At 37.2% G+C, this 27,162-nt stretch overlaps 1 protein-coding gene across 3 annotated transcripts in view; it reads right to left on the minus strand.

Annotated features, from left to right (window-relative positions):
• The window catches only part of GABRB2 (gamma-aminobutyric acid type A receptor subunit beta2), a 290,450-nt gene that overhangs the window by 33,174 nt on the left and 230,114 nt on the right, over window positions 1–27,162 (minus strand). For 2 of the 3 annotated variants that reach the window (XM_070793956.1, XM_070793955.1), the window contains exons 7-10: window positions 16,185–16,322; window positions 14,365–14,517; window positions 10,212–10,456; window positions 5,780–5,893 (exon numbers count right to left, since the gene is read on the minus strand). In XM_070793956.1, the coding sequence (XP_070650057.1) occupies window positions 5,780–5,893; window positions 10,212–10,456; window positions 14,365–14,517; window positions 16,185–16,322 (650 nt within the window). The remainder of the gene's footprint in view (window positions 1–5,779; window positions 5,894–10,211; window positions 10,457–14,364; window positions 14,518–16,184; window positions 16,323–27,162) is intronic. The other variant, XM_070793957.1, reaches the window with a different exon arrangement.

A 27,162-nucleotide genomic window follows, 5' to 3' on the forward strand; every position in this document is an offset into this window, starting at 1 on the left:
TCATTTTTTTAAATTTATATTTACTTCATTTGTTTTTGTCTGAGTTTACTTATTATATTTCTCCATAAATAGTTTTTTATTGGGTTTAGTTCTTGATTTAAGAATCTTATTCTTTTAATATGTGAGTTGATATATGTTTTAGTTATAATAGTTAAGACAATGGTCTTCATTCATTCATCTTAATTTCTACTCTACATTTTTTTTAAGTTGTCCTTATCCTTATTCTGATGTCTAGCTTTACATACATTATCTGTATCTTTTTTTCAGTGAAATATAGTTGACATGTGTATGCTCAGTCGTTCAATTGTGTCTGACTCTTTGTGATCCCATGGACTGTAACCTGCTAGGCTCCTCTGTCCATGGGATTATCCCACAGGGAATACTGGAGTGGGTTGCCATTTCCTCCTTCAAGGGATCTTCCCAACCCAGGGATTGAATTTGTATCTCTTGTGTCGCCTACTTTGCCAGGTGGATTCTTTACCACAGCACCACCTGCATAATGTTTTGCTAGTTCCAGATGCCCTACATAATGAATTGATGTTTGTTTCCATTATGAAATTATCACCACAATAAGGCTAATGACCATCTGCTCCTACAAAGGTATTACGTTATCATTGACCAATATCCTTTATGATGTCTGTACCCTCCCTATTTATTATATAAATCAAAGTCTGTACCTCTTAATCCTCTTCAGCTATTCTGTCCATAGAGTACAGACACCCCTCCCCCTCTGACAAATAGCTGTTTAATCTTATATCTATGGGTATATTTTCATATTATTTGTTCATTTGTTTTTTGAATTCCACAAGTAAGATCATGTGGTATTTGTTTTTATCTGTCAGACTCATTTTACTTGGCACAATGCCCTTTATATCCATCCATGTTGTCATAAATGACAATATTTCATTTTTCATGGATCAGCAATATTCTACTCTATACACCACATCTTCTTTTTCTATTTGTCTTTTGATGGGCACTTAGGTTGACTTCATATTTAACTAGAAAATAATGTTGCTCTGCATCTCTCTTTTGTTTATTTCTACCTGATTTTCTAAGGTTTTATAAGATGAATTATCAGTTCTTGATTCTTCTTCATCCATAATGGCTCAGATTTCATGCTTTAGTGTAACACCAAAAGTTCTTAGAAATGGAAAGGTCAATTCCTCACCATTCTTACTCAACATTTTGACTTACGTTTCAGGGGGAAGTTAGTCTTTAACCAAACATCTCAGATGACCCTAAGGTAGTGTATGGTAGACCCTTTAAAAAACATAGTTGTGTAAGTTATCTATGTTAATTTAAAAGATATTTTTAAAAAATATTTCAGTTATCTTTTATTTCTAACTTAAATTTTGGAGTCATAGAGTTTTAGTTATACATGCTACCTTCAGTTCTACATACTAGCATATACTAACTTTTTCTATTCTAAAGTTCTTTATTTTGACTATCTTCTGTTGGGAGCCAGATTTTTAAAATTACGCCATAATATTTTTCTTTGGTTTTCCCTTAGATTTTGCATACTAAGCATTCTTTTGCCTTGAAATAATACCAATAATGAAAGTGAAAGTCGCTCAGTTGTGTCCAACTTCTTGTGACCCCACAGACTTTACAGTCCATGGAATTCTCTGTTATATTTTCTCCCCCTCCAAACTCTGTAACATTTTTTTCCATTGTCTTATAAAATTTAATATTGCTGTAGAGTAGTTTCAGATTTATTTTCCCTTCCTCATAGGTCATTTACTTTTTCTGATTGAAAGTTTAAGTAATTTTAAAGGAACATAATAAAGTAGCAATGGTATTATATAATTTTTATCTCAGAACTCAGTATATCCTTTATGCCTAATGATTAATTTCATTACTGGTATGTATAAACACAATGTATAGCATAGTAGTTAGAATGTATCCTTTGGTCATAATTTCTGTTCAACCATTTCTTAGTCATCCAACCTTAAGAAGATTAATTACACTCTCCAGGCCTCTGTTCACCATCTATAAAATTATAACAACTGCAACATAGGGTGTGCTTCCCTGGTGGCTCAGAGGTTAAAGTGTCTGCCTGCAATGCGGGAGACCTGGGTTCCATCCCTGGGTTGGGAAGATCCCCCGGTGAAGGAAATGGCAACCCACTCCAGTATTCTTGCCTGGAGAATCCCATGGGTGGAGGAGCCTGGTGGGCTACAGTCCACGGGGTCGCAAAGAGTCAGACACGACTGAGCAACTTCACTTTCACTTTTCACAACATAGGGTAATAATGACTTATGTCATAACAAGATATGTAGAGTGTCTAAGCAGACACATGGCATTCAAGAAATATTAATCATCATCATTATAATCAGTTAATGATGTCAGATTTAAATATTTTTTCTATTTTCTTTTTGTTTCATCCTATATTTCACAAAAACCGCAGTTCTGTATGCTTACTCTGCTGTACCTGTCCTGTATATTTATTGTTTTCTCTAAGTGGTTTTTATCTGTATTTCTCTTTTTTTCTTTTTCTGTATTTGACATGGTTTTCTATAGCCTGAACTTTGTGGTATTGCCTTGATGTTTTTGCCATACTGATTTTCTTTCTTAGAATTTTAGATTTAATTAGTGTCTAAGAAAATTGTTTATACTTGGCCTTTTGTTTCATATTCTCTTTCTTTTTTAAAAAAATTTTATTTTATTTAACTTTACAATATTGTATTGGTTTTGCCATATATCAAAATGAATCTGCCACAGGTATACATGTGTTCCCCATCTTGAACCCTCCTCCCTCTTTCAATTTTTCCAAGAAAAACACTTTTAAATTAAAGTGTTAATATATCCTGAAGTATTTTTTCCCATAAAGAGTCATTATCTTTTGCATGCTGAGTTCCTCTGTCTCCACCAATGAGTGAGAGACAGAGAAAGAGAGACAGAGGGAGAGAAGTATGTCGTCTGAGAGCTTTCCTGTATAGCTGCCATGCTGCTTCTTTGTTTAGATGCTTTATTTTGAGACAGACTTTTTCTATAGGCTTTTCCTACTACTGGCTCTCCTTATGCATTTCTGTCTCTCTGCAGAGTTTAAGTTGTAGTTGGGTACTGATTATTTTGCTTTTCCATTGCCATGTTATCCTCTATGGCTTTTGGACACAGAAAACTGCACATGGGTTTTGGATTCTTATATCTCAACTTCTCTAACACTTTTTACAACAGAAAACAGACATCAGTTTTCTATTTTTTCATCATTTTAAGGGCTGGGTGGTGTGTGTGTGTGTGTGCACATGTGTGTGTACCGCCACACTCTCATAGTAGGTATATAAACCACAGTAGAACGTTTCTAGGGAACAATTTGAAATATGCATCATAATTTTAAGGCATATGCTTTTTGACTCAGAAATTTCACTTTAAGAAATGTATTAGAAATCAATGGTGTACAAACATGTCAGTAACGGAACACTTATTTGAGTTGTTTATAATTGAAAACTACTTAGAAACCATGCACGTCTAACAACAGGTGCTCATTGTATAAATCCTGGTACATTCAAGGAAATAGTTTGTGGTTATTAGAAACGCTGTATACTTAAAGACACAAAAAAGGTACGTAGAAAATAGCATACATTCAATAGTAGAGCATAATTATTTATATAAAAGTATGGGACTAAATGAAAAAAGGGCAATGTTAACAAGGTGTCAACCCTGGAGGTTTTCATAGCCTTCTGCATATTTTTTTAAAAAAGCATGGCCAAGAATTAGTTTCATAATCATAAAACCGTAGTAGATCTAACAAAATAAAAATTAGGAAAGATACACACTGCTACCATCCCCAGAACAGTGACTATTTATAGAGTGCTCTATGCCTGGTACTGTATAAGACCTCAACAAATTATCCTCTCAGTGGTCCCATGAAGCAAAAATTAGTATTTCAGCTTTCAGCTGAGGAACTTGAGGGATAGAAAGGTTAAACAAGTGAAATATTACTCAGCTCATAAAAGGCCATGCCTGGCTGTGAACCCAGTTCAGTCTAACAGCTACCATCATCCAGGTGCACCCTCCTAACTCTAAGGATTGTCAAATATATTTTAACACTTTTTCAGGTGAAAGGTTTAATAGCTCAATATTTAAACTTTTGAATATTGACCCTTATTTCATACTCTAAACATGAACTTAAAAGAGAATTCAAAGGACAGAGTAAACACATACCCAACAAAAAAAAAACCATAAATGCAGAAGATATTAAGATTCATATTTCAATGTAAATCATTCCTTTTAACATACTGTTTTATGAATTAGAAAGAGTCCTTGACACATGAGGGTCCACGTCATAGCATCAGAGAGTATCATTAACTCTTTCAAGCCATCAGTTGAAAAGAGCACCAAAGAGGCACATTTTCCTTCAAATATTCTCATAATCTGAGGCGATTCCTGAATTTTCATGCAACTTTAACCCAGTGTAAATCAAAGACGAATCATGAAGTATACTCTGATTCTGATTTTGAAAAATACAGTATTTTTCAACCATTTTCATTATAAGCCCAAACTCTGTCAGACATGTTTCTACATGATTAGCATTCTGCCTAGAATACTGCCCAATCAAATCAGTCTACTTCCACTTCCACAATAGTGGCTTCGGTTAAAAACAAGAACAGCAGCAACACCACAGCCTAAGGGAATAGGCATAGTAGGGGATTAGAACTAAAATAGTTGAGTAATGAAGTTTCAAACATCTCTTCTTCTGGAATCTACCTGATACCCTTTATCAGACTCTTTGCTATGTATAACACACCAAGTAACAAAGTTTAAAAAGCAATTTAAAATAACAAAGCAAACTAGCAATTTAAGAGGTTAACCATACCTGTCTCCCACCAGAAAGGCAGTAACAATGAGGAATCAAGGAATTTGGGGTTAGAGGCACAAAACTAAGGAAGAACATGATACTTCAAGATATAGTAATGACAACTCATCTGGCATCAAGTCCTCATAGGAAAGATTTACAGATTCAGTACCATTTGTGGCCTCATCGAGAAATAGAAGAAAACTGAGAGACACATAGGCGATGATAATCTGGAATGGTGACTATTATCATCCCCCTTTCCCTCCTCCAGTTGGGAGGGCAAGGTGAACGACAGTTTGCCAATTAAGACGTGTAAACATGTCAGGATTCAGAAACCAAACTCCAAGTTTTAGCCCTCAGTGGACTTTCTTTGGAGTTCATGTAAGTCAAGAGCATTGACAAAAAACAATCTCAGTTACTGCCTCTTTTCTATCATTATAGCAACACTGGGCCTGCTGAGATAATACTTATTTATAAAATATAAATAATAATAAAGAAATAAGGACTTGATGCAAACATAACATTCTCAGACACAAATGAATAATCTAGGACAGAAAAATATAGGTTCCTGAATTCTGAGCCAACCTAGGGAGGGACTATAATTTTCCACCTATTCCAACAACCAGAAGAAACACAACAAGAAAACTAAGAAAGGCCGGGGCATATAATGACACTCCATGTTCTCAATACAAATGAAAAGGAGCTCTCAAAACATGATCCATCTGGTTTCTTTCTTTAGCACAACAATAATGACTGAATGGAACACTGCAGTTTAGATTCATCATAACTACATTAAAAAAAAACAAAAACCCAAGAAAATCCCATTAGGGTCCCATGAAAACGTTTAACACATCCCCACGTCTCTATGGATACAAGTCCATAGGTTATCTGTAAAAACTCCCATACATTATTTTAACGGGAACAGCTAAACAAATTGGCTCCAACAGAAATACAAATAAATGGATTAAAAACTCGCTATCTAACCGTATAGAGAGAGAAATCGTAATTGGTAGTCCGTCTAGTTGGGGAGAGGTTTCCAGTTGGGTCCCACAGGGATCGATATTGGGTCCCATTTTGTTTAATATCTTTATAAAAAATCTGGAAGACAAAGTAGAGAATGTGCTAATTAAGTCGACTGATGCCACTAGATTAGGATTGGTGGTTAAAGTAAATTGGATATAGATAAATGCTACTGGCCTTTAGAAAGACCGACCTTAACAGAAACTAGGACTTCTAGTTATATCTTTTTAACGTTATCACTTAAAAATCTAATTCCAAACATTATAAATAAATAAATTTAAAAGATCTTAGGTTCAATGAAAAAGACAACTTAGAGACTCATAAAACCCATGAATGCAGAATGAAGGATGTCCCCCCGATAGAGATATTCTCAGCACAGCTTTATTTGGAAAACTGGTGGCTGTGGGTTTCTCAATACAATAAGGACACTGCAGGCAATTCACATATCCAAGAATAATGGTACTGAAAAGATGAAGTAACTACATTCTCAAAAATATATGTATCTAGTTATTGGCAGAAAAATAAACAAGAAAACAACATAAAGCTTAAAAGAAAAAAAGAGCTAAAACTTGGAGGCATAGACAAGAAAAGTGGGTGAAATTATCAACAGAAAATTCTACAAGCACACACACAGACACACACACAAAATAGAAGAATGCAAGGTGTAACAGGAGGACTTTCCTAACATTTGAAAAAGATACTGCATTTTTTTTAAACTACTTCTAAAGATGCGTGGGAAAAATATTCAGTAGAACTCTTACTAGTTTGAGGTTTGTTTTTTAAAATCTTAGTATTTTACAATTTAATTTGTCACATGGAGACAACTGTGAAAGTAATAGTGATTGTCAGTTATGGATTCTTGTGTATAGACAGAAAGGTTTATTTTAGGTGATGTTAACTGAACTGAAAATATGGATAATGTGGAATCGACTTTTAAATTTTATTGGATAAGGACTGGAAAACCTAGATGGCCTCAGAATCTTGTTAACTCTGCTATGCTACCTCGGATATTTCATTTTCCTTAAGAGCCTTAGTTTTTGCATCAGTTTAAACACAAGGCTAAGGATTGTTCTAAGAGCTGCAGATACTCTTGTTAAAATAAGACCTTACATGAAGCTTATACAGAGATTAGAAAACTGGAAGTACAATTTTGAGCACCAGTGAGTGGGTTCCCACCTGGCTAGGCTTCCCATTTTCACCCCCCTCTGACATCAGGACACAGAATAGTTTAAAAATCACTTTAGATTATCTGACATGCTGCCTCTGTCTCTTAAAAAACTATCAAAAGAACCTGTAAAAGTGAATCCTTCTCCTCATGACTGATTTCTCCAGAGCATCCAACAATACTTAGTTGATTATATGTGCCTGAGCTTTAAAAAAAAAAAAAATGACTGTAGAATTACAGTTGAAAAGAAGGAACATTCTTGATAAGAATGAAAATAGCATTATTCATAATGCCAAAAAGAAAGACAGCATTGTGCAATCAGGGTCCTCTGTGGGTCTCCTCTAACCTTCCATGCTGGGCTAAGAAAAAAAAAAAAGGAGTCTGGTATTAGATAGTTACCTTTTAAAATCTAATCAAATGGCTGTAAGTATTCTGGCCTAAGAAATAGCTGATACAGTTTTTGGTTGGTCTGTTACAGATTTTATAGCTAGTGTCTGTTGAAAAATGATTTCTTTGCTTTGATTTTAAAATTTCCAATGTGAAACATTCCTCTAGATGATACTCTTGTTTTAGAGATGGGATTGCATCCTACATATCAGAGCATGTAAAATGCAGAGGCAAGTACCACCAATAGGACTGGAGACTGAAAATTTTATTATTAAAATAATCATGCTTATAATTTTATTAATATTCATCAGTTACATAGTGCCAATCATATTCTTAGAACTATGCTATTCTCTCTACATTTTATCATAACTTCATAATAACTTCTGAATAAGGACAACTCCATTTTACAGATGAGAAAACTGAAGGGTCAAAGAGGGTTTTTGGCCTATTATCATATAACTATTAAATGGTAAATGTCAAATCTGACTCCAAAATATTTGTTCAGAACTTTGTGCTAAATGGTAACTTCTGAAACCATGATGTTATGCATGCTGATTGAGAAAGCAGAGAAACAACTCATACAATTTATGCTAAAGAGTTTTAAGAACAGGGCAAGCATCTTATATTTTTCTCAAGTTGGAAACCAGAGGATTGGACTAGCACAGGGTTTTTCAACCTCAGAAAGACTGACATTTTGGGTTGGATAATTGTCATGCGGAGGCTGTCCCATGCACTATTCGATGTTCAGTAGCACACCTGGCCTCTACCCACTAGATACCAGTGATAATCCCCTCCTCATGGTTCTGACCATCGAAACCTCTACAGACATTGTCAATACTCTTCCAGGGGCAAAACTGCCTGTGATTTGAGAACCACTGCACTAGAAGAACTCTGATATCTTTTTTGTTCTCTCACATTCTCTGCTCTGAATTGCAAATCCAACATTAGCCAAGAGGATGGGTTCTGCATCACTATGGGGTACCTGCCCATTGAACCATTCCCTGCCTCCATCTTGTACACTGAATTTAAAACTGTCTGAAGCTCTCCAGGTTCAGTTTGCAACAAAACTGCCACTCTCTGGTACTTAAATGTATCATTTAAATGCAAATTGATAAGTAAAAAATAGGGTCGATGAAAGTAAAAAGAGATCAGATGTAATCTTAAGTTAGCTTTGCATTAGGCAATTGATTGAGTCTCATTTCAAACTGCAGTCCTATGAGATAGTTTTATTTATTTATTCATTTTCTCTTCTTTACTAAAGCTACTCTTATCAGGAAAATCATAAAATGGATTTAAAAAGCATTCTCTCATTTGATAGCCTGAGAGGGCCATAATGCTACCTTGGAATCTATTAACAGATCCCGATAACTGAAATCGAGAGCATTTAAAAGGGATTGACAACTTCCTAGACCCTGTGGTTTACTGACTTATAAGGGCCACACTTAAAATTTGCATTATTATGAATATCATCTCCTGGAAAAGGAATGCCTTTGATTTACAGAATAGTCCAAAATCAAATATCAGACCTATGGATATATGGAAAATATCAGTGAGTCAGAAATTTTCACTGGATTTGCTCCAAATAAAATTCAATGGCAGAGATGATTTATGGTATGCTATCCTTGGAATTAAATTGAAGTTAGAAATATTAAAATGTCAATTAAATAATTATTGGATGGTTAACAATTCCAGATGGCTTAAAAGTATTACCATTTTCTTAGTTCCATCACTATGAGCTATTTATCAAATCCACATTATGTACTACTTTATAAACACTATTTATGGGATATATTAAAATAAGATCTTGTTTTTCTCATATATTTTGAAGGGTCTAAATTTGGACTCAGGGAAAGCATGTGCATAAATATTCTGCTCAGTGCAGAAAGTTACCAGTGCAGGAAGCCAGGTGAAGTATTTTTGAAGTATAGACAGGAAGATCTATTGGAACTGCTATCAATAGGCTCAAAATGGAAATTCTAAATATTGAATGCAAATTAGAATAATATTAGGATAATTTAAAAAATTATGATGCTTAGGCATACCCCAGGACAACCAAATCAGAATTTCCAGGGAAGAAACCTAAGCTTCAGTAATTTTTAATACTTTCCTTGTCATTTGATTGGGCACCCAAGATTGAGAACGATTGCTTTAAAAAATAGTTGGATTTAAAACCGTATGGAAATTGTTTTTTGACTATGCTTGACTTAAGCAACATGGTGGCCTCTTGTATGCAAATGCTTCAAGGATTTTAGGTGGTAATGTGAAAGGCATTAACTAATTATCTGTCACTTAGAAGGTTATTCTTTTTTCCCTTCCACTTCTCTTTCTATCCATCTGATGACTTCACAAACGAAGTGCCAGTTTGTTGCTGGTGAGTCTTTAACACAAGTCTGTACTTGCTTATTTCTCTTTTAAATCAAAGAGAATGCAGAGCTCAGGCCCATAGCCTCTATGTAATATAACCTAGAATTAATAGTGTAGTTTCGTTTAAGATTATCTTCCAGCAAGTAATACTGATATAACTGATATGAAATTTCCTTTATAAATCAATTTAGATAAAATGAGTTAATTTAGATAAACATAAAGTAAATAATACTACACATTCTGCTCATAAATGGAAAAAGTCACAAAAGTGGTCTCAGATGACCGCAGTTTGGGCCACCCTAGTGTTAAGGTAAAGGGCATCTAAATGTGTCATAAATTTGGGCCCTAATTATGTCTCCATCACAAATGATGTCTTCCCTGGGCTTTAGTTTTCTCATTTGTTAACAAGACCATGAACCTATATGGCAGGCATTCTTCTATGACTTTAAGAAGCAAGGAGGGCTTGCCCTTTGAACCTACCTTGTTGACATCCAGGCGCATCTTCTCATTGTTGGCACTGGCAGCCTTTTCAGCTGCTTTCTTTTGGCGTTGAGGTCCCCTCCCAAAAAAGATGTAGTTGACCAAAGCATATTCCAGAAGGGCCATGAAAACAAAGACAAAGCACCCCATCAGGTACATGTCAATGGCCTTCACATAAGGGATCTTAGGGAGAGTCTCCCGGAGGTGGGTATTGATAGTGGTCATTGTTAGCACAGTTGTAATTCCTGCAAAAATGAGACAGAATAATAATGTTTGTATTTGCTTGCTGATTTCATCATAGCTGGAAAGGTTAACTATACTCTTTTACTTTTTCACATATCCCACACAATATATGAGTGAGTGGGTGAAAGTCACTCAGTCAAGTCTGACTCTTTGCAACCCCATGGACTATATAGTCCATGGAATTCTCGAGGCCAGTATACCTGAGTGGGTAGCCTTTCTCTTCTCCAGGGGATCTTCCCAACCCAGGGATCAAATCCAGGTCTCCCGCATTGCAGGTGGATTCTTTACCAGCTGAGCCACAAGGGAAGCCCAAGAATACTGGAGTGGGTAGCCTATCCCTTCTCCAGCAGATCTTCCTGACCCAGGAATCAAACCGGTGTCTCCTGCATTGCAGGCGGATTCTTTACCAGGTGAGCTATGAGGGAAGCACATGATATACACTGGGCAATTATTATATATCAGCCCTGTGATAGGCCTAGGAAATATGCATAAATCATTAATTTATACTAAACATTAATCATTGGGGACATTTTCTTTAATCATAGCTTTATGGTTATAGTTATGTATCTAGTGTGGGACTTGGAGATGCGAATTAAATGCTATGCAGACATGTGTGTAAGACAGGAGTTGAGAAAACAGAGTGGATCATAATTTAGCTCATGATGTGGCAGGGGAACGATCAGGAAATCCCACCTTTGGAGCTGAGTCCTGGAGAATGAGTGGGAGTTACCCAGGCAACCAAAACCTGGAGATCAAAAGTGATAGTAGATCTAAGGGCACTGGTAGTGGAGAGAATTTTTTTAGGGAGGTGCTTTGTGGGGATGAAAGTACATAGCCCATCAAAAGAATCTCAAGAAATTCATTGTGGGTACATTAAAGGATATGATGCGAAGAAGGATGAGAAAAGTGGAGATTAAGTAAGGCCCGAATAATGGAAAGCCACATACAGAGAGCTTAATGCAGAGCTTGAACTTAAAATTGAAGGCAACATGGAGCCACTGACCAGCTTCAACCAGACAGGCATTAGGGACAAACTGTGTTTAGACAATCGCTCTGGCACCAGAGTGGAGCACAGACGGGAAGCATACAAGACAGGAAATAGAATACCAGCTTAGAGTCTTTCAGAATAAGAAAGTAATGAAGGGGAAATAAAATAATTGTGTGTGTGTATGTGTGTGTGTTTAGTTGCTCAATCATGACCAGCTCTCTGCAGTTGCATGGACTCTAGCCCACCAGGCTCCTCTGGCCATGGAATTTTCCAGGCAAGAACACTGGAGTGGGTTGCCAGTTCCTACTCCAGTGGATCTTCCTAACCTAGGGATTGAACCTGCGTCTCTTTCATCTCCTGCATTGGCACGTGGATTCTTTACCACTAGCACCATCTGGGAAGCCCCCAAATAATAGTAATAGTACTGAAATCAATAAATGCATATTGAAATCAATGAATAGATGCTATGAACAAATGATGGCAAAAATATGGAAACTAGAGGTGGAAAGTAACAGGAAGCAGGTCTATAGCCTTCGTGTTTTGGGGTTGGGAATGTAGGCACATAATGCACAGATTAATACTACAGAAGTATCACACGATGCTTTATGGGAAATGCCATACTAGCTCAGGTTATAATTTTTTGCCCAGCTGAGGGAGCATCTTCAACAGTGGGGAGTAGTTTCCCTCAAAGCTATAACTGGAGGGACAGAGAAATGCTGGATAAAAGCACTGGGAGTTCAAAGTCCTGAGGTTTGATAAGGTCCAGCTTTGTAGCAAAACAGTAATATGAAAATAGGAGTCAGAAGTCAAGATCACACAGATGTGAAGTTGTAGAGTCAACATCTGAACTGGGATCTCTCTAATTCCAAAACCTGTGTCCTTAACACACTACCCAATGACACAACCCAATGTTAATTTTCAATTCTATTATTTTTTTAGGAACATATGTTTTCTGATTTAATTTTGTCAAATAAGATCAATCATACTTTTTGTCTTGTTTGTCTACATGTTAATGAAATAGACACAGAAAAAATAAATTTGAGCATCTGATTCTGAGCATGGCCAGAAAACCATGGTTATATTTTAGATCTAGGTGTTTTATAGTTCTCATATCTTTTCTGTATTAGTTAGTTTGATACATTTTCCAATTTCACTTTTCATTATTTCATCTAGAGCTTATCTTGTATGACATGACTATTACATGTGTATTATAAAACTGACAATACTTATTTCACTACTTATCTAAATCTTATGTTAAGGTGTTTCTGACCTAGTATTAAACTGCTCACATAAAAGACATTTTAAACATTTCTTTAAAAAGTAAATAACTTACTTACTATTCCTATAATAGGCATAAAAATGAAAAGAGACTTTTATTTTGGAATAAAAGGATATTTGCAAGTTCCATTCATTACTGTGTCCAGCAAATATTTACTGAACACCATTCACCGTGTGAGACACTACAGATACAATTGGAGCAAAATTAGGTATGGGCCTTCTCCCAAGGTATCTTCAATACTATGAAGAAAAAGGATATCACAAACCAAATAAATATAAATTATAACTGTCGTTCGTGTCCAAGGGTGTTCTACAGTATTTTAGGAGACTATATCACAGGGGACTTGATTCAGTCTAAGAGGTCATCAATTCTCCTTCCATCCTAGAACCACCAAAATCTAATCTCAATCCAGCGGTCAAAGTTATTCCTTTATAGGTGAAATCATGTCACTTTGCTCAGTGACTAATTTCACTCAGAATAAAAGTAAAGACGTTATGATGGCTCCTAGACCACTTCAACATCTTTTAGTTCCCTCTGCCTGACGTCTGTACGCAGAAATTCAATCTGCACCCACCTACTGGTCACCTTGCTCACCTCTTTGGCCTGTTTCTACCTGGGGGCCTTTTCATCTCGCTGAAATAGACTCATTTAGACATTGATGTGACTCGATCTTCTTCAAGTCTTTGTCCATTGGCAATTACTGAATGAAGTTTACCCCGATGATGCTAAACTGTCCCCCAGTATGCCCTCCCCTTCTTTTGCTTACTTCTTATGTTTACTATATTATGTAATTTGCATGTTATATGCAAAATAAATTTACTTTTTACCTTTTTATGTTAGAACATAATTTCCAGAAGGGCACTGGTTTTATCTCCAGTGCCTCGTATGTATGACACATAGTAGGTATACAAAAAATGTTGTTGAAGGAATAAATAAATGACTTTGCTAAGGAAATACTGATTTAATTGAGATTTACTGGTGGAGCAGTTAACAACTTTATATTTTATAAGGATTAGTCAGGACTTAATAAAGATCATGTAAAAGGTGATAAATTTACTATATCTTGAGTTAGCAACATAAAAATGTGCATGAACTGTAATTTATTCTCTTCCTCTGATATTATAATGGAAAAACATCAGAGCATAAGATGAGTGATGCCATGGATGATTCCCCAATGTTCCTACACTTTGTTGTCTCCTGCCCCCTGTTGTGCTATTCCAAAGCCTTAATCAACCTTTAGAATTCTTTCCACTCACTGATTTGTTGCACATTGCATTTCTTTGTTTCTTACTCAAAAAAAAAAGATGGAAGATAGGTCTTTTCAGGTAAGAAAACACAGATAAAAACTGGACAATTACCAAGCAGTATTACATGAACTATGCTTCAATAAAAATATCAAGCTGATGCGACTAATTTCATTACTGACAGTTATATAGTTAACTAATTTTGACATGAAAGAGTTTTAATTAGTGTTCAATTGATTTAAACGCTGAATCAGATCATCCAACGTCTCATATCCAAATTCTTGTAATGTGTGCAGTCAGGTCTCGTCACGCATCACAAACTTGAGGGTAAGGAAAAAGTACACCAGAGCATGAACACACACACAGGCACACGCTGCAGGCAGTCAGACCCATGCCTACCTAATGCCACTCTTGCAGCAGAAGCATCGTAATTAATCCAGAAGGAGACCCAGGAAAGGATAGTGATCAAGATAGATGGCATATATGTCTGCAGGATAAAGTAACCAATGTTTCTCTTAAGCTTAAAGCTGAGGGATAACCTGGGATAGGAACCTAGAAAGACAATTTTAAAACATCATCATTATCAGTCAGTATTTATAGGATACTTTCCTTTAAAGACCCATAAACAGTTTCTATATCTTCCCTAAATTCAATTTTAGCTTCTGGTGAAGGGCACTTCCTTATACAAAAGTAGTTGAGCAAACAGGGCTTTTAATTAGCAAGACTTACTCAGTGTTGACTATATCCCACCCTCACCAGTAATTAAAAGAATTCCAGCTCTTCCCTGCTCAGCCTCCTACACTGAATCAAAGGTTTACATTCTCTACGATTGTAATGATAAGACACTTTGAGACAGTCCCTTTGTTCCCCTTTTAATTGTTTCTCAGCAAGTGCATCCTGTACATTTTTATACATAAGAATAACGATGCACACTCTGACTGTAGCGTAAGACATCTCTTCAACAAGCCCCTGGATGCATGTTAAGGTGAGGATCAGTGGCAAGGCTTCAGTTGGTATAGCAACTCCCTGAAATTTTGTGATGCAGTATTTTATCTGATTTCATTGCGTCCATCAAAGTTACAAAGGGATTCCTGACCCACCAAAATATGGATGGAGAGTCACTTTTCCTGAGGAATATTTGTGGGGGATATAACTAAAGGATCAGATTCTTGAAACTGGGTCCTTTGATGGTGGGAATCTAGGGAATTATATTTTAAACAAGACACGTAACAGAACATGGTCTTAAAACATAAAAAAGTCACACTGATAAACAGGGTGTGTACATGTAGGGCAGGGGAGAATATTCTTACTAATTGAAAGAAAGCCTTGTCTAGCCCTCATGGGCTGAAGCAAGTATGTTAATATTAAAGAAAAAATATTTTAAGTAGAAACTCATTTCCATAGTGTCTCAGGGGTTCAGAGGACCTCAAATCTAGGAAAAGTTTCTGTTGTTCTCTTTGCAAAGCTGGAGGCTATTTTGTATTCTTGGTTGAAGTAGTTTTCAGGGACAGGAAGTGCCTGAGTCCTTAGCAGAAGGACAATTCAAGATCTACAGTTATAGTACTACCTATTTCTGTGCTTGAGGAATTCATTTCAATAAGAAAAATAAAAGAGGTATATTCCTGGGGGCTTATTAATTTTCTTTTAATGAGTATGGAGAAAACTGCTGACTAAAACCAGCCTGACCTCAGTTCTGGAAGAGTAAGATGGTAAAGGCATCGAGACACTCTAAATATCTGGAAAATCTTTGAGCTTCGAACAGTAGGTAAGGCTACATAAGGAAAGTCCTGCCCTCTGAGAAAAATGTGAAATCCTCCTATCCTATTGTCTTTAGAGAACTTCACTGTGGTCAGACCTGTGCAAACTGTGACTTGGCTGTCCTCAGTGTGTTTCAAACAATTATAATCAGTTCTGTGAGATGCATTATGCCAGGGGGACAGCTCTGACCCAGGTTGTTTCTGGGTCATTTCTCTCCATACGCCATCTCTAACCCTTATTCCCTCCTCTAGTATATGAGACACATTCGCTTTGCTGTGGGTACCTTCTTGAAAATAACTGGATGGGTTCCAAATGGGCCTGTTGGGGAACTGAGCATTTTCACAGACCTAAGTCTTCTAGAGTCCCCATTCTTTCCTGGGACCCAATCCTGATATAAATGAACTCTTCTGGCAAAATATGATAAAGCCCCTTTTCTCTTAACCATTTCCCCTGATACAAACCTGTGGAAAAAACAACCTTCTTGGTGATCAGTTTGTAATCTACAATAGAGAATTGTGGAAGCTCAATCTTGGTTACTCCTGTCACTGCGTTATCATCCCCACGCCAATAAAACTCAATGTCATCGGTTGTATATCCATCTGTAAAAGGAAACACATACACAGATACACAGGAGACAGACAAAATAGAAACAAAAACTGTTTAGAAGATGAACTATGTAAAGGATAATAGCTACAGCTAAAGGTTATTATGTGTTAGGTATCATACCAAGCACTTTAAGTATATTGCCACCTTTAATCCTCACAATAATCCCACTGTGGAAGAATAATTAGGCCCACATTACAGAAATAGGCTTAGAGAAATTAACAGCTTGTATTAAGTCTTGTAACTAGGAAGTGGTATCATTGGGACTTGAACCTAGGTTTATCTGATTACGAATCTCATTCTCTCAAACATTATCATGTTATCACTTAGCCCTGGATGGTACTCTAAGAGAAGAAAAGAAGAGGAAAATCATTTATCAGTCAGCATTGAATAGTACTGAACCCTCTCCTGCCAATACAAAATATCTGGATTTCAAGTCGGAAAAGGAGTGATTATGAAGAAGTGAGCCACTAACTTTTTTAATATTCACAGACGTGATCTCTAAATTTGACTGTGTAGCATATCTAAATTCCAAAGAACTCCCTAAAAATTTATATCAACATTAATTCCAGGAGTTTTAAGAGCATAAGTACAAATGAATAGTGTACACTGCAAAGGCATAGCACATTTAAGGGGTTTGGTTACATTCATCCAACAATTACTTATTGGACACCTACTATGCTTGTCAGTGCAGACTTGCTATATAATAAAAACATTTTATTTATAAAATAATAAAAGGATAATGATCCTTTCAATACATGGGACAGAGTGGGGCAAACACACATTTACTAATTAATGAAAGTGAAAGTCTCTCAGTTGTGTCTGACTCTGTGACACAATGGACTATATAGTCCATGGAATTCTCCAGGCCAAATTACTGGAGTGGGCAGCCTTTCCCTTCTCCAGGGGATCTTCCCAACTCAGGGATCACACCCAGGTCTCCCTCATTGCAGGCGAATTCTTTATCAGCTGAACCACAAAGGAAGCTAACTAATAACTAATTAGTAAGCATAAACATAACTGCAATGAATAGACACATTTTATATTGTAAACAATGATGTAGAGGGAAGCATGCAGTGAAATCCAGCAAATACCAATATTATACAAACTCATCCAGCCCCCATAAATCCCCCCCTCAAAGCACACAGTATATTTGTTTATCACATTGATCTCTTCAAAGAACATCTGTATCCAGATAGCTGAATTTTTACAAGTCTAGGAGCTATAAGTGGAGAAGGCAATGGCACCCCACTCCAGTACTCTTGCCTGGAAAATCCCATGGAAGGAGGAGCCTGGTAGACTGCAGTCCATGGGGTCGCTAGGAGTCGGACACGACTGTATAACTTTCAAGTAGACAACCCGAGCAACTTCATTTTCGCTTTTCACTTTCATGCATTGGAGAAGGAAATGGCAAGCCACTCCAGTATTCTTGCCTGGAGAATCCCAGGGACGGGGGAGCCTGGTGGGTTGCCGTCTCTGGGGTCACACAGAGTCGGATACAACTGAAGCGACTTAGCAGGAGCTATAAGTAAGTGAAAGTCACTCAGTTGTGTCCAACTCTTTGTGACCCCACGGACTGCACATCCATGGAATTCTCCAGGCCAGAATACTGGAGTGGGTAGCCTTTTCCTTCCCCAGGGGATCTTCTCAACCCAGGGATCACACCCAGATCTCCCGTATTGCAGGCAGATTCTTTACCAGCTGAGCCAAAAGGGAAGCTTGGAGAACATATATTGCTTTCCCCAATTTCAAAAGCAACAAAACAAAGACTTTTTTAAGACTTAAAAGACTTAGAAAACATAGACTTGTTTTAAGTTTAACTTCTTTGCCTTTTGACATGTGACTAGTTAGTGTAACACTGAGGACTAGAATGCCAATCCTCTAGTTCTTAGTTCTTGAGATTTCTAATTAACCACATTTTGCCAGAGAGAAAGTCAAATCTCTGAAAAAGTGGAAGCAAATTATTTTTCAAAGAATTACAGTACCCTCTATTTGAGAATCTGTGTAAATCATAGCAATGTCAGGCAATGTCTTAACTTTTCTAGAAATATGAAGTTCTCTTTATTCAAAAGAGCAGTCATCTTTGTGTGATAATAGAAATGTAGTTTTCCTGGAACAGTTACTGAGAACTTGAACTTGTGATTCCATAATGATAGGTTTTTGGACAATAGCTAATGATTTTAAAAGGGTTATTTACTTGCCAGGGCTTCCCCAGAGGCTCAGTGGTAAAAAAAAAATCCACCTGTAATAGAGGAGATGAAGGTTCGATCCTTGGGTTGGGAAGATCCCCTGGAGGAGGGCATGGCAACCCACTCCCATGGGCAGAGGAGCCTGACAGGCTATAATCCATAGGGTCACAAAGAGTCAGACACGACTGAAGCGACTAAGCATGCATGGAAGCACATTTATTTGCAAACATCACAAACTGTAATAAAAATTGTGGAGTTTAAATAGATTATACATCACCAACATTTTTATCAGCATGATTACATATAGAGTCCTTTATTTTGTTAGAGAATGTCTTTTTTTCACTTAAAAGCATGATTTAAAAGTAAGTTTTTCATGATTTTAAAGGAAAGCCTAGGTTTTAAGTAAATGGCATAGCAAGCAGATTCTCAGAAAAGAGCTCACTCCTTAATAATCTACTCCATTAATATTCTCCACCTAAATCTAAGAACTCAGCTGTCTGTCCCAAAGGATAACTACTCTTTTTCTAAATGGCAAAATTTTCCTAAGGCGGCTATGGGAACACTCACAGTCCAGGACTTTGACTCAAATTTAATCCCATTTCTCATTGGTTATCGAAATACATTTCTCAGTTATAAAACTGTTTAGAGTCGATGACATTCCCACCTTCCATAAAACAACTTAAAATAACAAAAGAAGGTCAACTTACTCCTAATTTCAAGCCAGATAGCTAGAAATGTATTATAGAACTGAATCTGTGTATACACATGAAAAAAGTATTTATGAAACAAGAAGGCAATAGTTTTCTAGAATGCAGCCATCTTCAAAAGAATAGGACAAGAGAAAAGTCAACTCAGTATTTCCAGTAGAGCAGTGTCACCAACTCTGTGGCCTGTTAAGAAGTGGGCTGCACAGCAGGAGGTGAGCGGCCAGTGAGCCTGCTAAACTTCATCTGTATTTACAGCCTCTCCCCATCTCAAGCATTATTGCCTAAGCTCCGCCTCCTGTCAGATCAGTGGAGGCTCTCCTAGGAGTACAAACCCTACTATGAACTGTGCATAGGAGGGATCTAGGTTGCGTGCTCCTTTTGAGAATCTAATGCCTGATGATATGATTCACACATTATGACGATTTGTATAAGTATTTTTCCATACATCGCAATGTAACAATGATAGAAATAAAGTGCACAATAAATGTACCGTGCTTGAATCATCCCCAAATCATCTCCTCTGCCCCTGGTCCACGGAATAACTGACTTCCAAAAAACTGGGCTCTGGTCCCAAAAAGGTTGGGGACCACTGCAATAGAGGACTCAATCTAAACTAGTAAAGAGTGTGTTTCTGGTCCTCTAGTCTCCTTTCTTCATCCAAAACCTTGATTTAAAATAAATTTTTAAAGTAAAAAATTTCAGTATTTATCTTTTTTTGTTCATCACTACAAATCTTGTAACAGAAACTTTTTGCAGAGAGGCATGGAGTATCAATGTTATTTCAATACAGTTGAAGAAGAGAAGCCTAATGGTTTTTTAATAGGTAGAAACATTATAATAAAATATAGGTTTTTGTCAAAATGCAAGATATTTTACATAGTGCTTGCTAGACAATACCTTGCAGAGAACAGGCACTTGGCAGCAATTACTGAACAATTATTTATATATATATGGATTTGAACAATGGTTGTCTATCCAGATGATTGGCATTGTGAAGAGACATAACTGTCTCTTGATTCTAGCAGAGTACCTGGCACATAGAGTACCTGGCCTTAAATAAATATCTTCTGAGTGAATTCAATAAAAGTCACCTGATGATAACATAGCCCTTGAGTATAATAGAAAAATCCTTCATTATACATTTCTCCTTATATATTAGTTGGGCAAGTTACCACCTTATCAGCTAGAGAAATCTGCAGGCATGTCAAGAAGCAACAGTTGGACATGCAACAACAAACTGGTTCCAAACTGGGAAAGAAGTATGTCAAGGCTGTATGTTGTCACCCTGTTTATTGAATTTATATGCAGAGTGCATCATCCAAAACACCAGGCTGGATAAAGATGCAATCTTCATGCCAGGCATGATGCAATCAAGATTGCCAGGAGAAATATCAATAACCTCAGATATGCAGATGGCACCACCCTTATGGCAGAAAGCAAAGAAGAACTAAACAGCCTCTTGAAAGTGAAAGAGGAGAGTGAAAAAGCTGGCTTAAAACTCAACATTCAAAGAACTAAGATCATGGCATCCAGTCCCATCACTTCACAGCAAACAGATGGGGAAACAGTGAGAGACTTTATTTTCTTGGGCTCCAAAATCACTGCAGATGGTGACTGCCCCCATGAAATTAAAAGACGCTTACTCCTTGGGAAAAGAGCTATGATCAAACTAGACAGCATATTAAAAAGCATAGACATTACTTTGTCGACAAAGGTCCATCTAGTCAAGGCTATGGTTTTTCCAGTAGTCATGTATGGATGTGAGAGTTGAACCATAAAAAAGCTGAGCGCCGAAGAATTGATACTTTTGAACTGTGGTGTTGGAGAAGACTCTTGAGAGTCCCTTGGACTGAAAGGAGATCCAACCAGTCCACCCTAAAGGAAATCAATCCTGAATATTCATTGGAAGGACTGATGCTGAAGCTGAAACTCCAATACTTTGCCCTCCTGATGCAAAGAATTGACTCATTGGAAAAGACCCTGATACTGGGCAAGACGGAAGGCAGGAAGAGAAGGGAATGACAGAGGATGAGATGGTTGGATGGCATCACTGACTCAATGGACAGGAGTTTGAGCAAGCTCTGGGAGTTGGTGATGGACAGAAAAGCCTGGCATGCTGCAGTCCATGGGGTCGCTAAGAGTCAGACACGATTAAGTGACTGAATTGAACTGAACTGAAGTTACCTAACCTCTCTTGATCCTCAATTTTCTCACACGAAAATTGAGATATTAATAGTAATATCTATGTCACAGAGTTGTTAAGCACGAACAATAAACTGTTCCTTGTAAAACACTTTAGAAAAGTACCTGGTAGATAGTGCTCAAAATTTAATACTTTCTTTTTAAACAAGAATTATTTAAAATAAATGAAAACGTGTATTTGGTTACATGTCACTTTGCTATTTCATAAAAACATATAAGCATTTTCACAGTGAGAAAACTTAGCTGCTCAGTGACATTTATAGGACTGTCCAAAGTGATAGTCAAAACATTTGAAGGTTATTTTGATGACTGAGATTATGGCATCTGACACAATGGAGCAGTATATTGTAGATACTCCTTGGCTACTGCTGGCTTAAAAACCCAACCTTCTTGCCTTCATTTTGGGCTAACCAAGTATAGAATATTGTAAATGGAAAGCAAATCTAAACTCCTGCATCATTGATTTTTGTAGATGAAAGAACGACAATCCATAACAGTGCCAGGGTGGTCAAGTTCAAAAGCCAGCTCAACATATTGTATAGGATTAGCTGAAAGCAGACCTAGTTTTCTTCCTTTCTTTGAATTTTCTCTGAAGGAATATTTAGCAGTCTCTCAATGTGATTAAAAAATAAAAGAAAACATATGCAAATACGTAAGACCTGACTTTACAGCTTTCATAATGATAATGAGTAAAAAATAATTAGATATCTTTTAAAGGATATCAGAAGCAAGAGATGCACTGATGCTCCTCATTAGTGTCTTGCAAGGTAAATTCATCTTTTATATTTTATTCATGGGATTCTAGAAACTGAGTGATTAAATTGAATTGTTATCATTAAAACATAACACACATCAATTCAGATGGCTTACAGATAAACCAAAATACAAATTTATTGAAATTTATCTAGGAGGAATTAAAACTGCATGAAATGTTACTAAACCCTGATCAGGAAGGACAAATATGTTAATCTGTAAATCTATGTAGACATGAATGATAGATATTGGTAAATGTATGTACTAACTAAATGAGATCTAAGGAGGAAAATACACCATTTTAAAAACATTTATGAAATAGCTGAACAGGTTCTCACAACTCTTACATATCTAACTATGTAACATGGCACTTAAATAAGCTTTTTCCTTATTTTAGTTATAGTTTATATATTCATTTTGTTATCTACTAAGTAAATATTATATTTTATAAGGATATTAATATGCCAAAAATATGAACCTGTACCAAGATATTAAACAGTGGAGGCTGATGAGAATATTTAGAAGAATTAACTGAATTATCAATGGTGCCATTTTTTTCCCAGTGGAAAATTAAAGCAATTTATTATTCTCCTGATACTTACTTTAACTTTGCCAATTGGACTGTTAAATGTTCTTAGGTAGTTATCTGTATTCTGTCTCCATTGATTCAACACAGCAACAGCTACATAGTACAGCTGACCTTTAAACAACATGGTTTGGACTGAATAGGTCCATTTGTAGATGGATTGTTTTTCAATAGGAAATACTATAATACTACATGATCCATGGTTGGCTGAATCCATGGATGTGGAACTGAGGATGTAGAACTGTGGATACGGAGAGCCGACTATAAATTAGAGGGGGATTTTCAACTGTGTTGACGGGTGGGCCCCTAACATCTGTGTTGTTCAAGGGTCAACTGTACTGCCATTTAGGATGAGAACAAGAATGCAAACATTCTTCTCACGACTAACTCAGTGACCAGATTAGAAGTCTATCAGTCCATAATCAGAATGGACTCTACTCCATGCAGAGGCCTGTACATAAGTGCAAAGGTGCAATTGAGTACAGTCAATTAAAGTTACAGGGATCTTTCAAGAGGGAGAGAGAGAGAAACTCACTTGTCAGCCACAGCTCTTCAAATTCAGCAATGAAAGTGTTTCCAAGACACTCTGAGTGATTGCTCTGACTCCTTAATTGCACCTTATTCTTCACTCTGCTCTTTAAGATGGACTGCCAGACACAAATGTTCTGCTGTCAAATTGTTTCTAGACCTCGAGCAGCCTCAAATAATTGGCCTAGGATGGGTCAGACTTGATTACCTAGTGGCACCTTAGTGAGGACATCATCAAGTCATGACCCCAAATTTGTCCCACATCAGAGATAACTGAGTTTTTTGTTATTACCATTTTCAAATTCAAATTGTATGATGTAAGAGAATAGGAAATCGATCATAATCAAGCAAAATATCAGATATTGTACTTTAAAGATCATTTCTTTATTGGATTTCAATGCAAAACTCAGTATTTACTGTCTCTGTATGGAGCAGGGTGAAGTGGTAGGTCTTTCTGCCAGTTTAGCTCCATGAAGTGTTTCTTAAGCTTCCCTGTGATTGGAAAGTTAAAGCAATTAAAATAATATTTCAGACATGAGAAAGCAATTGAAAATAATAATAGGCAAAAACAGCCACAACAATCATAACAGTAGCTGTGGTTTACAAAGCCTTCTGTGTCAGACACTGCCTTAAACTCTTTAAAATGGTTCTGTCTTGAAAGGAGAACTTGACTGGGTTATGGTTACTAGGATTCCTCTCCATCTCCCAACCCTGATTTTTCCACATGCATGAGCCCTAAATCCTGAAGCAATACAGAAAAGAGAACCTTTAGCTAAGAAAAACAAACAAACAAACAAACAAACAAGCTGGTGCTTCTCAAATTTAGTATGCACAGAAGTCACTTGGAAATCTTGCTAAAATGCAAACACTGATTAAGTAGGTAGAGCCTAAGATTCTGTAGTTCTAACAAATCCTAGGTAGAAATGATGCTGTTTGTTCATGGACCATCCTTTGGATAGCAACTGAGTATGAGTTTTTATGGAGAAAAATTCATTTACTTTGCCATGGGAGTCAGGAAAGGCATATCTGGTATCTATCCTGACCCAGAGAACAAAGTTGCTTCTGCATTAAGTTTTTATAAGCTCCAAAATTAAAGTATCTTTTCCCAGTTCTTCCTCTCTTATAAGGGACAAGAGGTGATATTTCTGATGCCACCACTTTTCAAGGTCTGGTTTTCTTTAATAATCTATGACCTATGTTCACCAATAATGAAATAATAGAAGAGAAAGGAAGATGGGGCTACATCTAAAGGTTTTCTGCAAAATTGTATTCATTCAAGTTTTATTTGAATATTTAACGCTATTCTACTCTTGCATTAGATCTTTGCATCTTTTATTTTTATTCCTCAATGGACTAGTCAACAACCTTTTAGGTGTTGCCCCTTCCTCTAATCTACACTGAACATGCTGCTATCATTTCTTTGTTTACAAAGAAGTTGATGATGCTTCTTCTATGCCTTAAAAGGCAAACAAAAATATATGGAGAATTTCTTGATGGCCTTCCCAGCAGGTTCAGAATTAAATGCAAATTCTTAGTCAGGCATTCAGAACTGTTTATTGTAGCCTCATTTGTTATATTTCTACCTCTTTTAAAGCCGGTCTTCTGCCCACAGTCATTAGTAACACTTTGACTGCCTAGCCTTGGTTCAAATTATGAAGTTACTTGCAATAGCTTTATCTTTCACATCACATTTCTGCATACTTTCAGGGCCCATTTCAACTTCCATATTTCTCAAGACATGGTCTCATCTTCCCTCAGTGGGGATTTTTTTTCTTTTTTCCCCTGAGGTTTTCCATGGCACTGTGCTAGAATCCTTATTCATATTCTTCTTCACCAGTTTTGCAATAGAGGATCTGTGGATGTGTTGGTCTTCGTCAGTAGACTAACCTGGAGGCTGAAGAACCATGACTGATAATTTCTCTCTAGCACTTCTCCTACTTAATACATATTTTACTAAGGGTGGCATGTGTACAAAAATTCTGAATCAAACTGTTTGACATGTGACATGGCTTCCCAGGTGTTGCTGCTGCTGCTGCTGCTACTGCTGCTAAGTCACTTCAGTCGTGTCTGACTCTGTGCAACCCCATAGACGGCAGCCTACCAGGATCCCCCGTCCCTGGGATTCTCCAGGCAAGAACACTGGAGTGGGTTGCTAGTGGTAAACAATCCACTTGCCAATGCAGGAGAGGTAAGAGACACAGGTTCGATCCCTGGATCAGGAACATCACCTGGAGAAGGAAATGGTAACCCACTCCAGTATTCTTGCCAAGAGAATCCCATGGACAGAGGAGCCTTGTGGGCTACAGTTCTTGGGATCACAAAGAGTCAGACACAACCGAAGTGACTTAGCACACACACATGCTATCCATTAGCTGTGGCCCACCAGATCCCTGCTCCCTTTGAGAGAGTAGTGATGAACAGAAGCCATGCACACTGTTTATATTTTGGGACATATCACTCCCATGTACCAGCCTCAAAATCATTAAAAAAGGCAGTGTTCCTGGTTGTTGTTCAATCACTTAGTGGTGTACGATTCTTTGTGACTTCATGGTTTGCAGCACATCAGGCCTCCCTGTCCTTCACCATCTCCCTGAGCTTGCTCAAACTCATGTCCATGGAGTCAGTGTTGCCATCCAAGCATCTCATCCTCTGTTGTCCCCTTGTGCCTTCAATCTTCCCAGCATCAGGGTCTTTTCCCAATGAGTCAGTTCTTAGCATCAGGTGGCCAAAGTATTGGAGCTACAGCATCAGTCCTTCCAATGAATATTCAGTGCTCCTTGTACCAGTTCATAAAAGGGAGTACCAAGTTCAAGCAAAGACCCTATGTTGAAAGAAACTTCCTGACGTTGCTGACTTTTAATATATACCATCATTCTTTGCTGAAGAAAATTATTCTTAGAATGGCCATGGCCCTCTGGTAATGACTTTCTCTGGGCTGACAGATTTTGGAAACCAATTTGCCACAATAGTTTCCAGAAGCAGCCAGTACCTCTTGCTCAAATGGAATAATGGTCCCTGGTGAAAAAGGGATATGGTCACACCAAAGTGTTTGTTAACTCAAGAGTGATAATGGAAGATGTTTAAATTTAACAAGGCCAATTGAATGGCTTAGTAGATATGCACAGCTGTACAATAAAATGCCATCAACTGTTACACCAGCCCATCTGCTTTCTAAACAGGGGTGGCAGAGGAAGTGTGGGCCTTGCTTACTGATGCTGGAAGTTGGCAGAGCTTCTCCATCTTAATCCGTTCTTCCATGTACCTTCTTTGTGATGGAAGGTTAGCTGAGGATGTGCACATTTAAGGATGTCAGGATGGGCTTGCAGAAGAATTTTTGGTCTAAAAGAGTGGCTGAGCTGTGATACGAATTATTAGCATGTGTTCTGACTAAAAAACAAACCAAAAAAACCCAAAAAAGTACTGGTCTCAAACTCCATATATGGAACTCCTTCTGTGCCCGCATAATCTCTTCTGTTAGAACTCTGTATAATTTAAATGTTATCTATTAAGGAATCCACCTCCTATACTCAACTGTGGGTTCTTATTTAAACAGAGAACACACATTTCTCAAATTTGTAACGATGGCTTGGAGCAGAAAGGTGGCAAATACCAGATATTTAGTACATTTGCTGAGATGAAATAGAATTGTGTTGAGTGAGAGGGCTTATGTGAAGAGCAGGAAGGAGGCCTCTGGGGCTGACTGGCACACAAGCTGTTCTGCAGGCATACACCCATCAACATGGCATTGCTATTTCGTCTGGGGGAGGGTCAGGAAGAATCCTTTGAGCTGAATGAATGCACGGTATTTTAAAAATCACTACTGGATGACATTTTAAAAGCATTTCCTGTGTGAAGCCAAGTGTTTCACAAG

This window comes from Bos indicus, chromosome 7 (assembly GCF_029378745.1).
Source record: "Bos indicus isolate NIAB-ARS_2022 breed Sahiwal x Tharparkar chromosome 7, NIAB-ARS_B.indTharparkar_mat_pri_1.0, whole genome shotgun sequence".
Classification (NCBI taxonomy): domain Eukaryota; kingdom Metazoa; phylum Chordata; class Mammalia; order Artiodactyla; family Bovidae; genus Bos; species Bos indicus.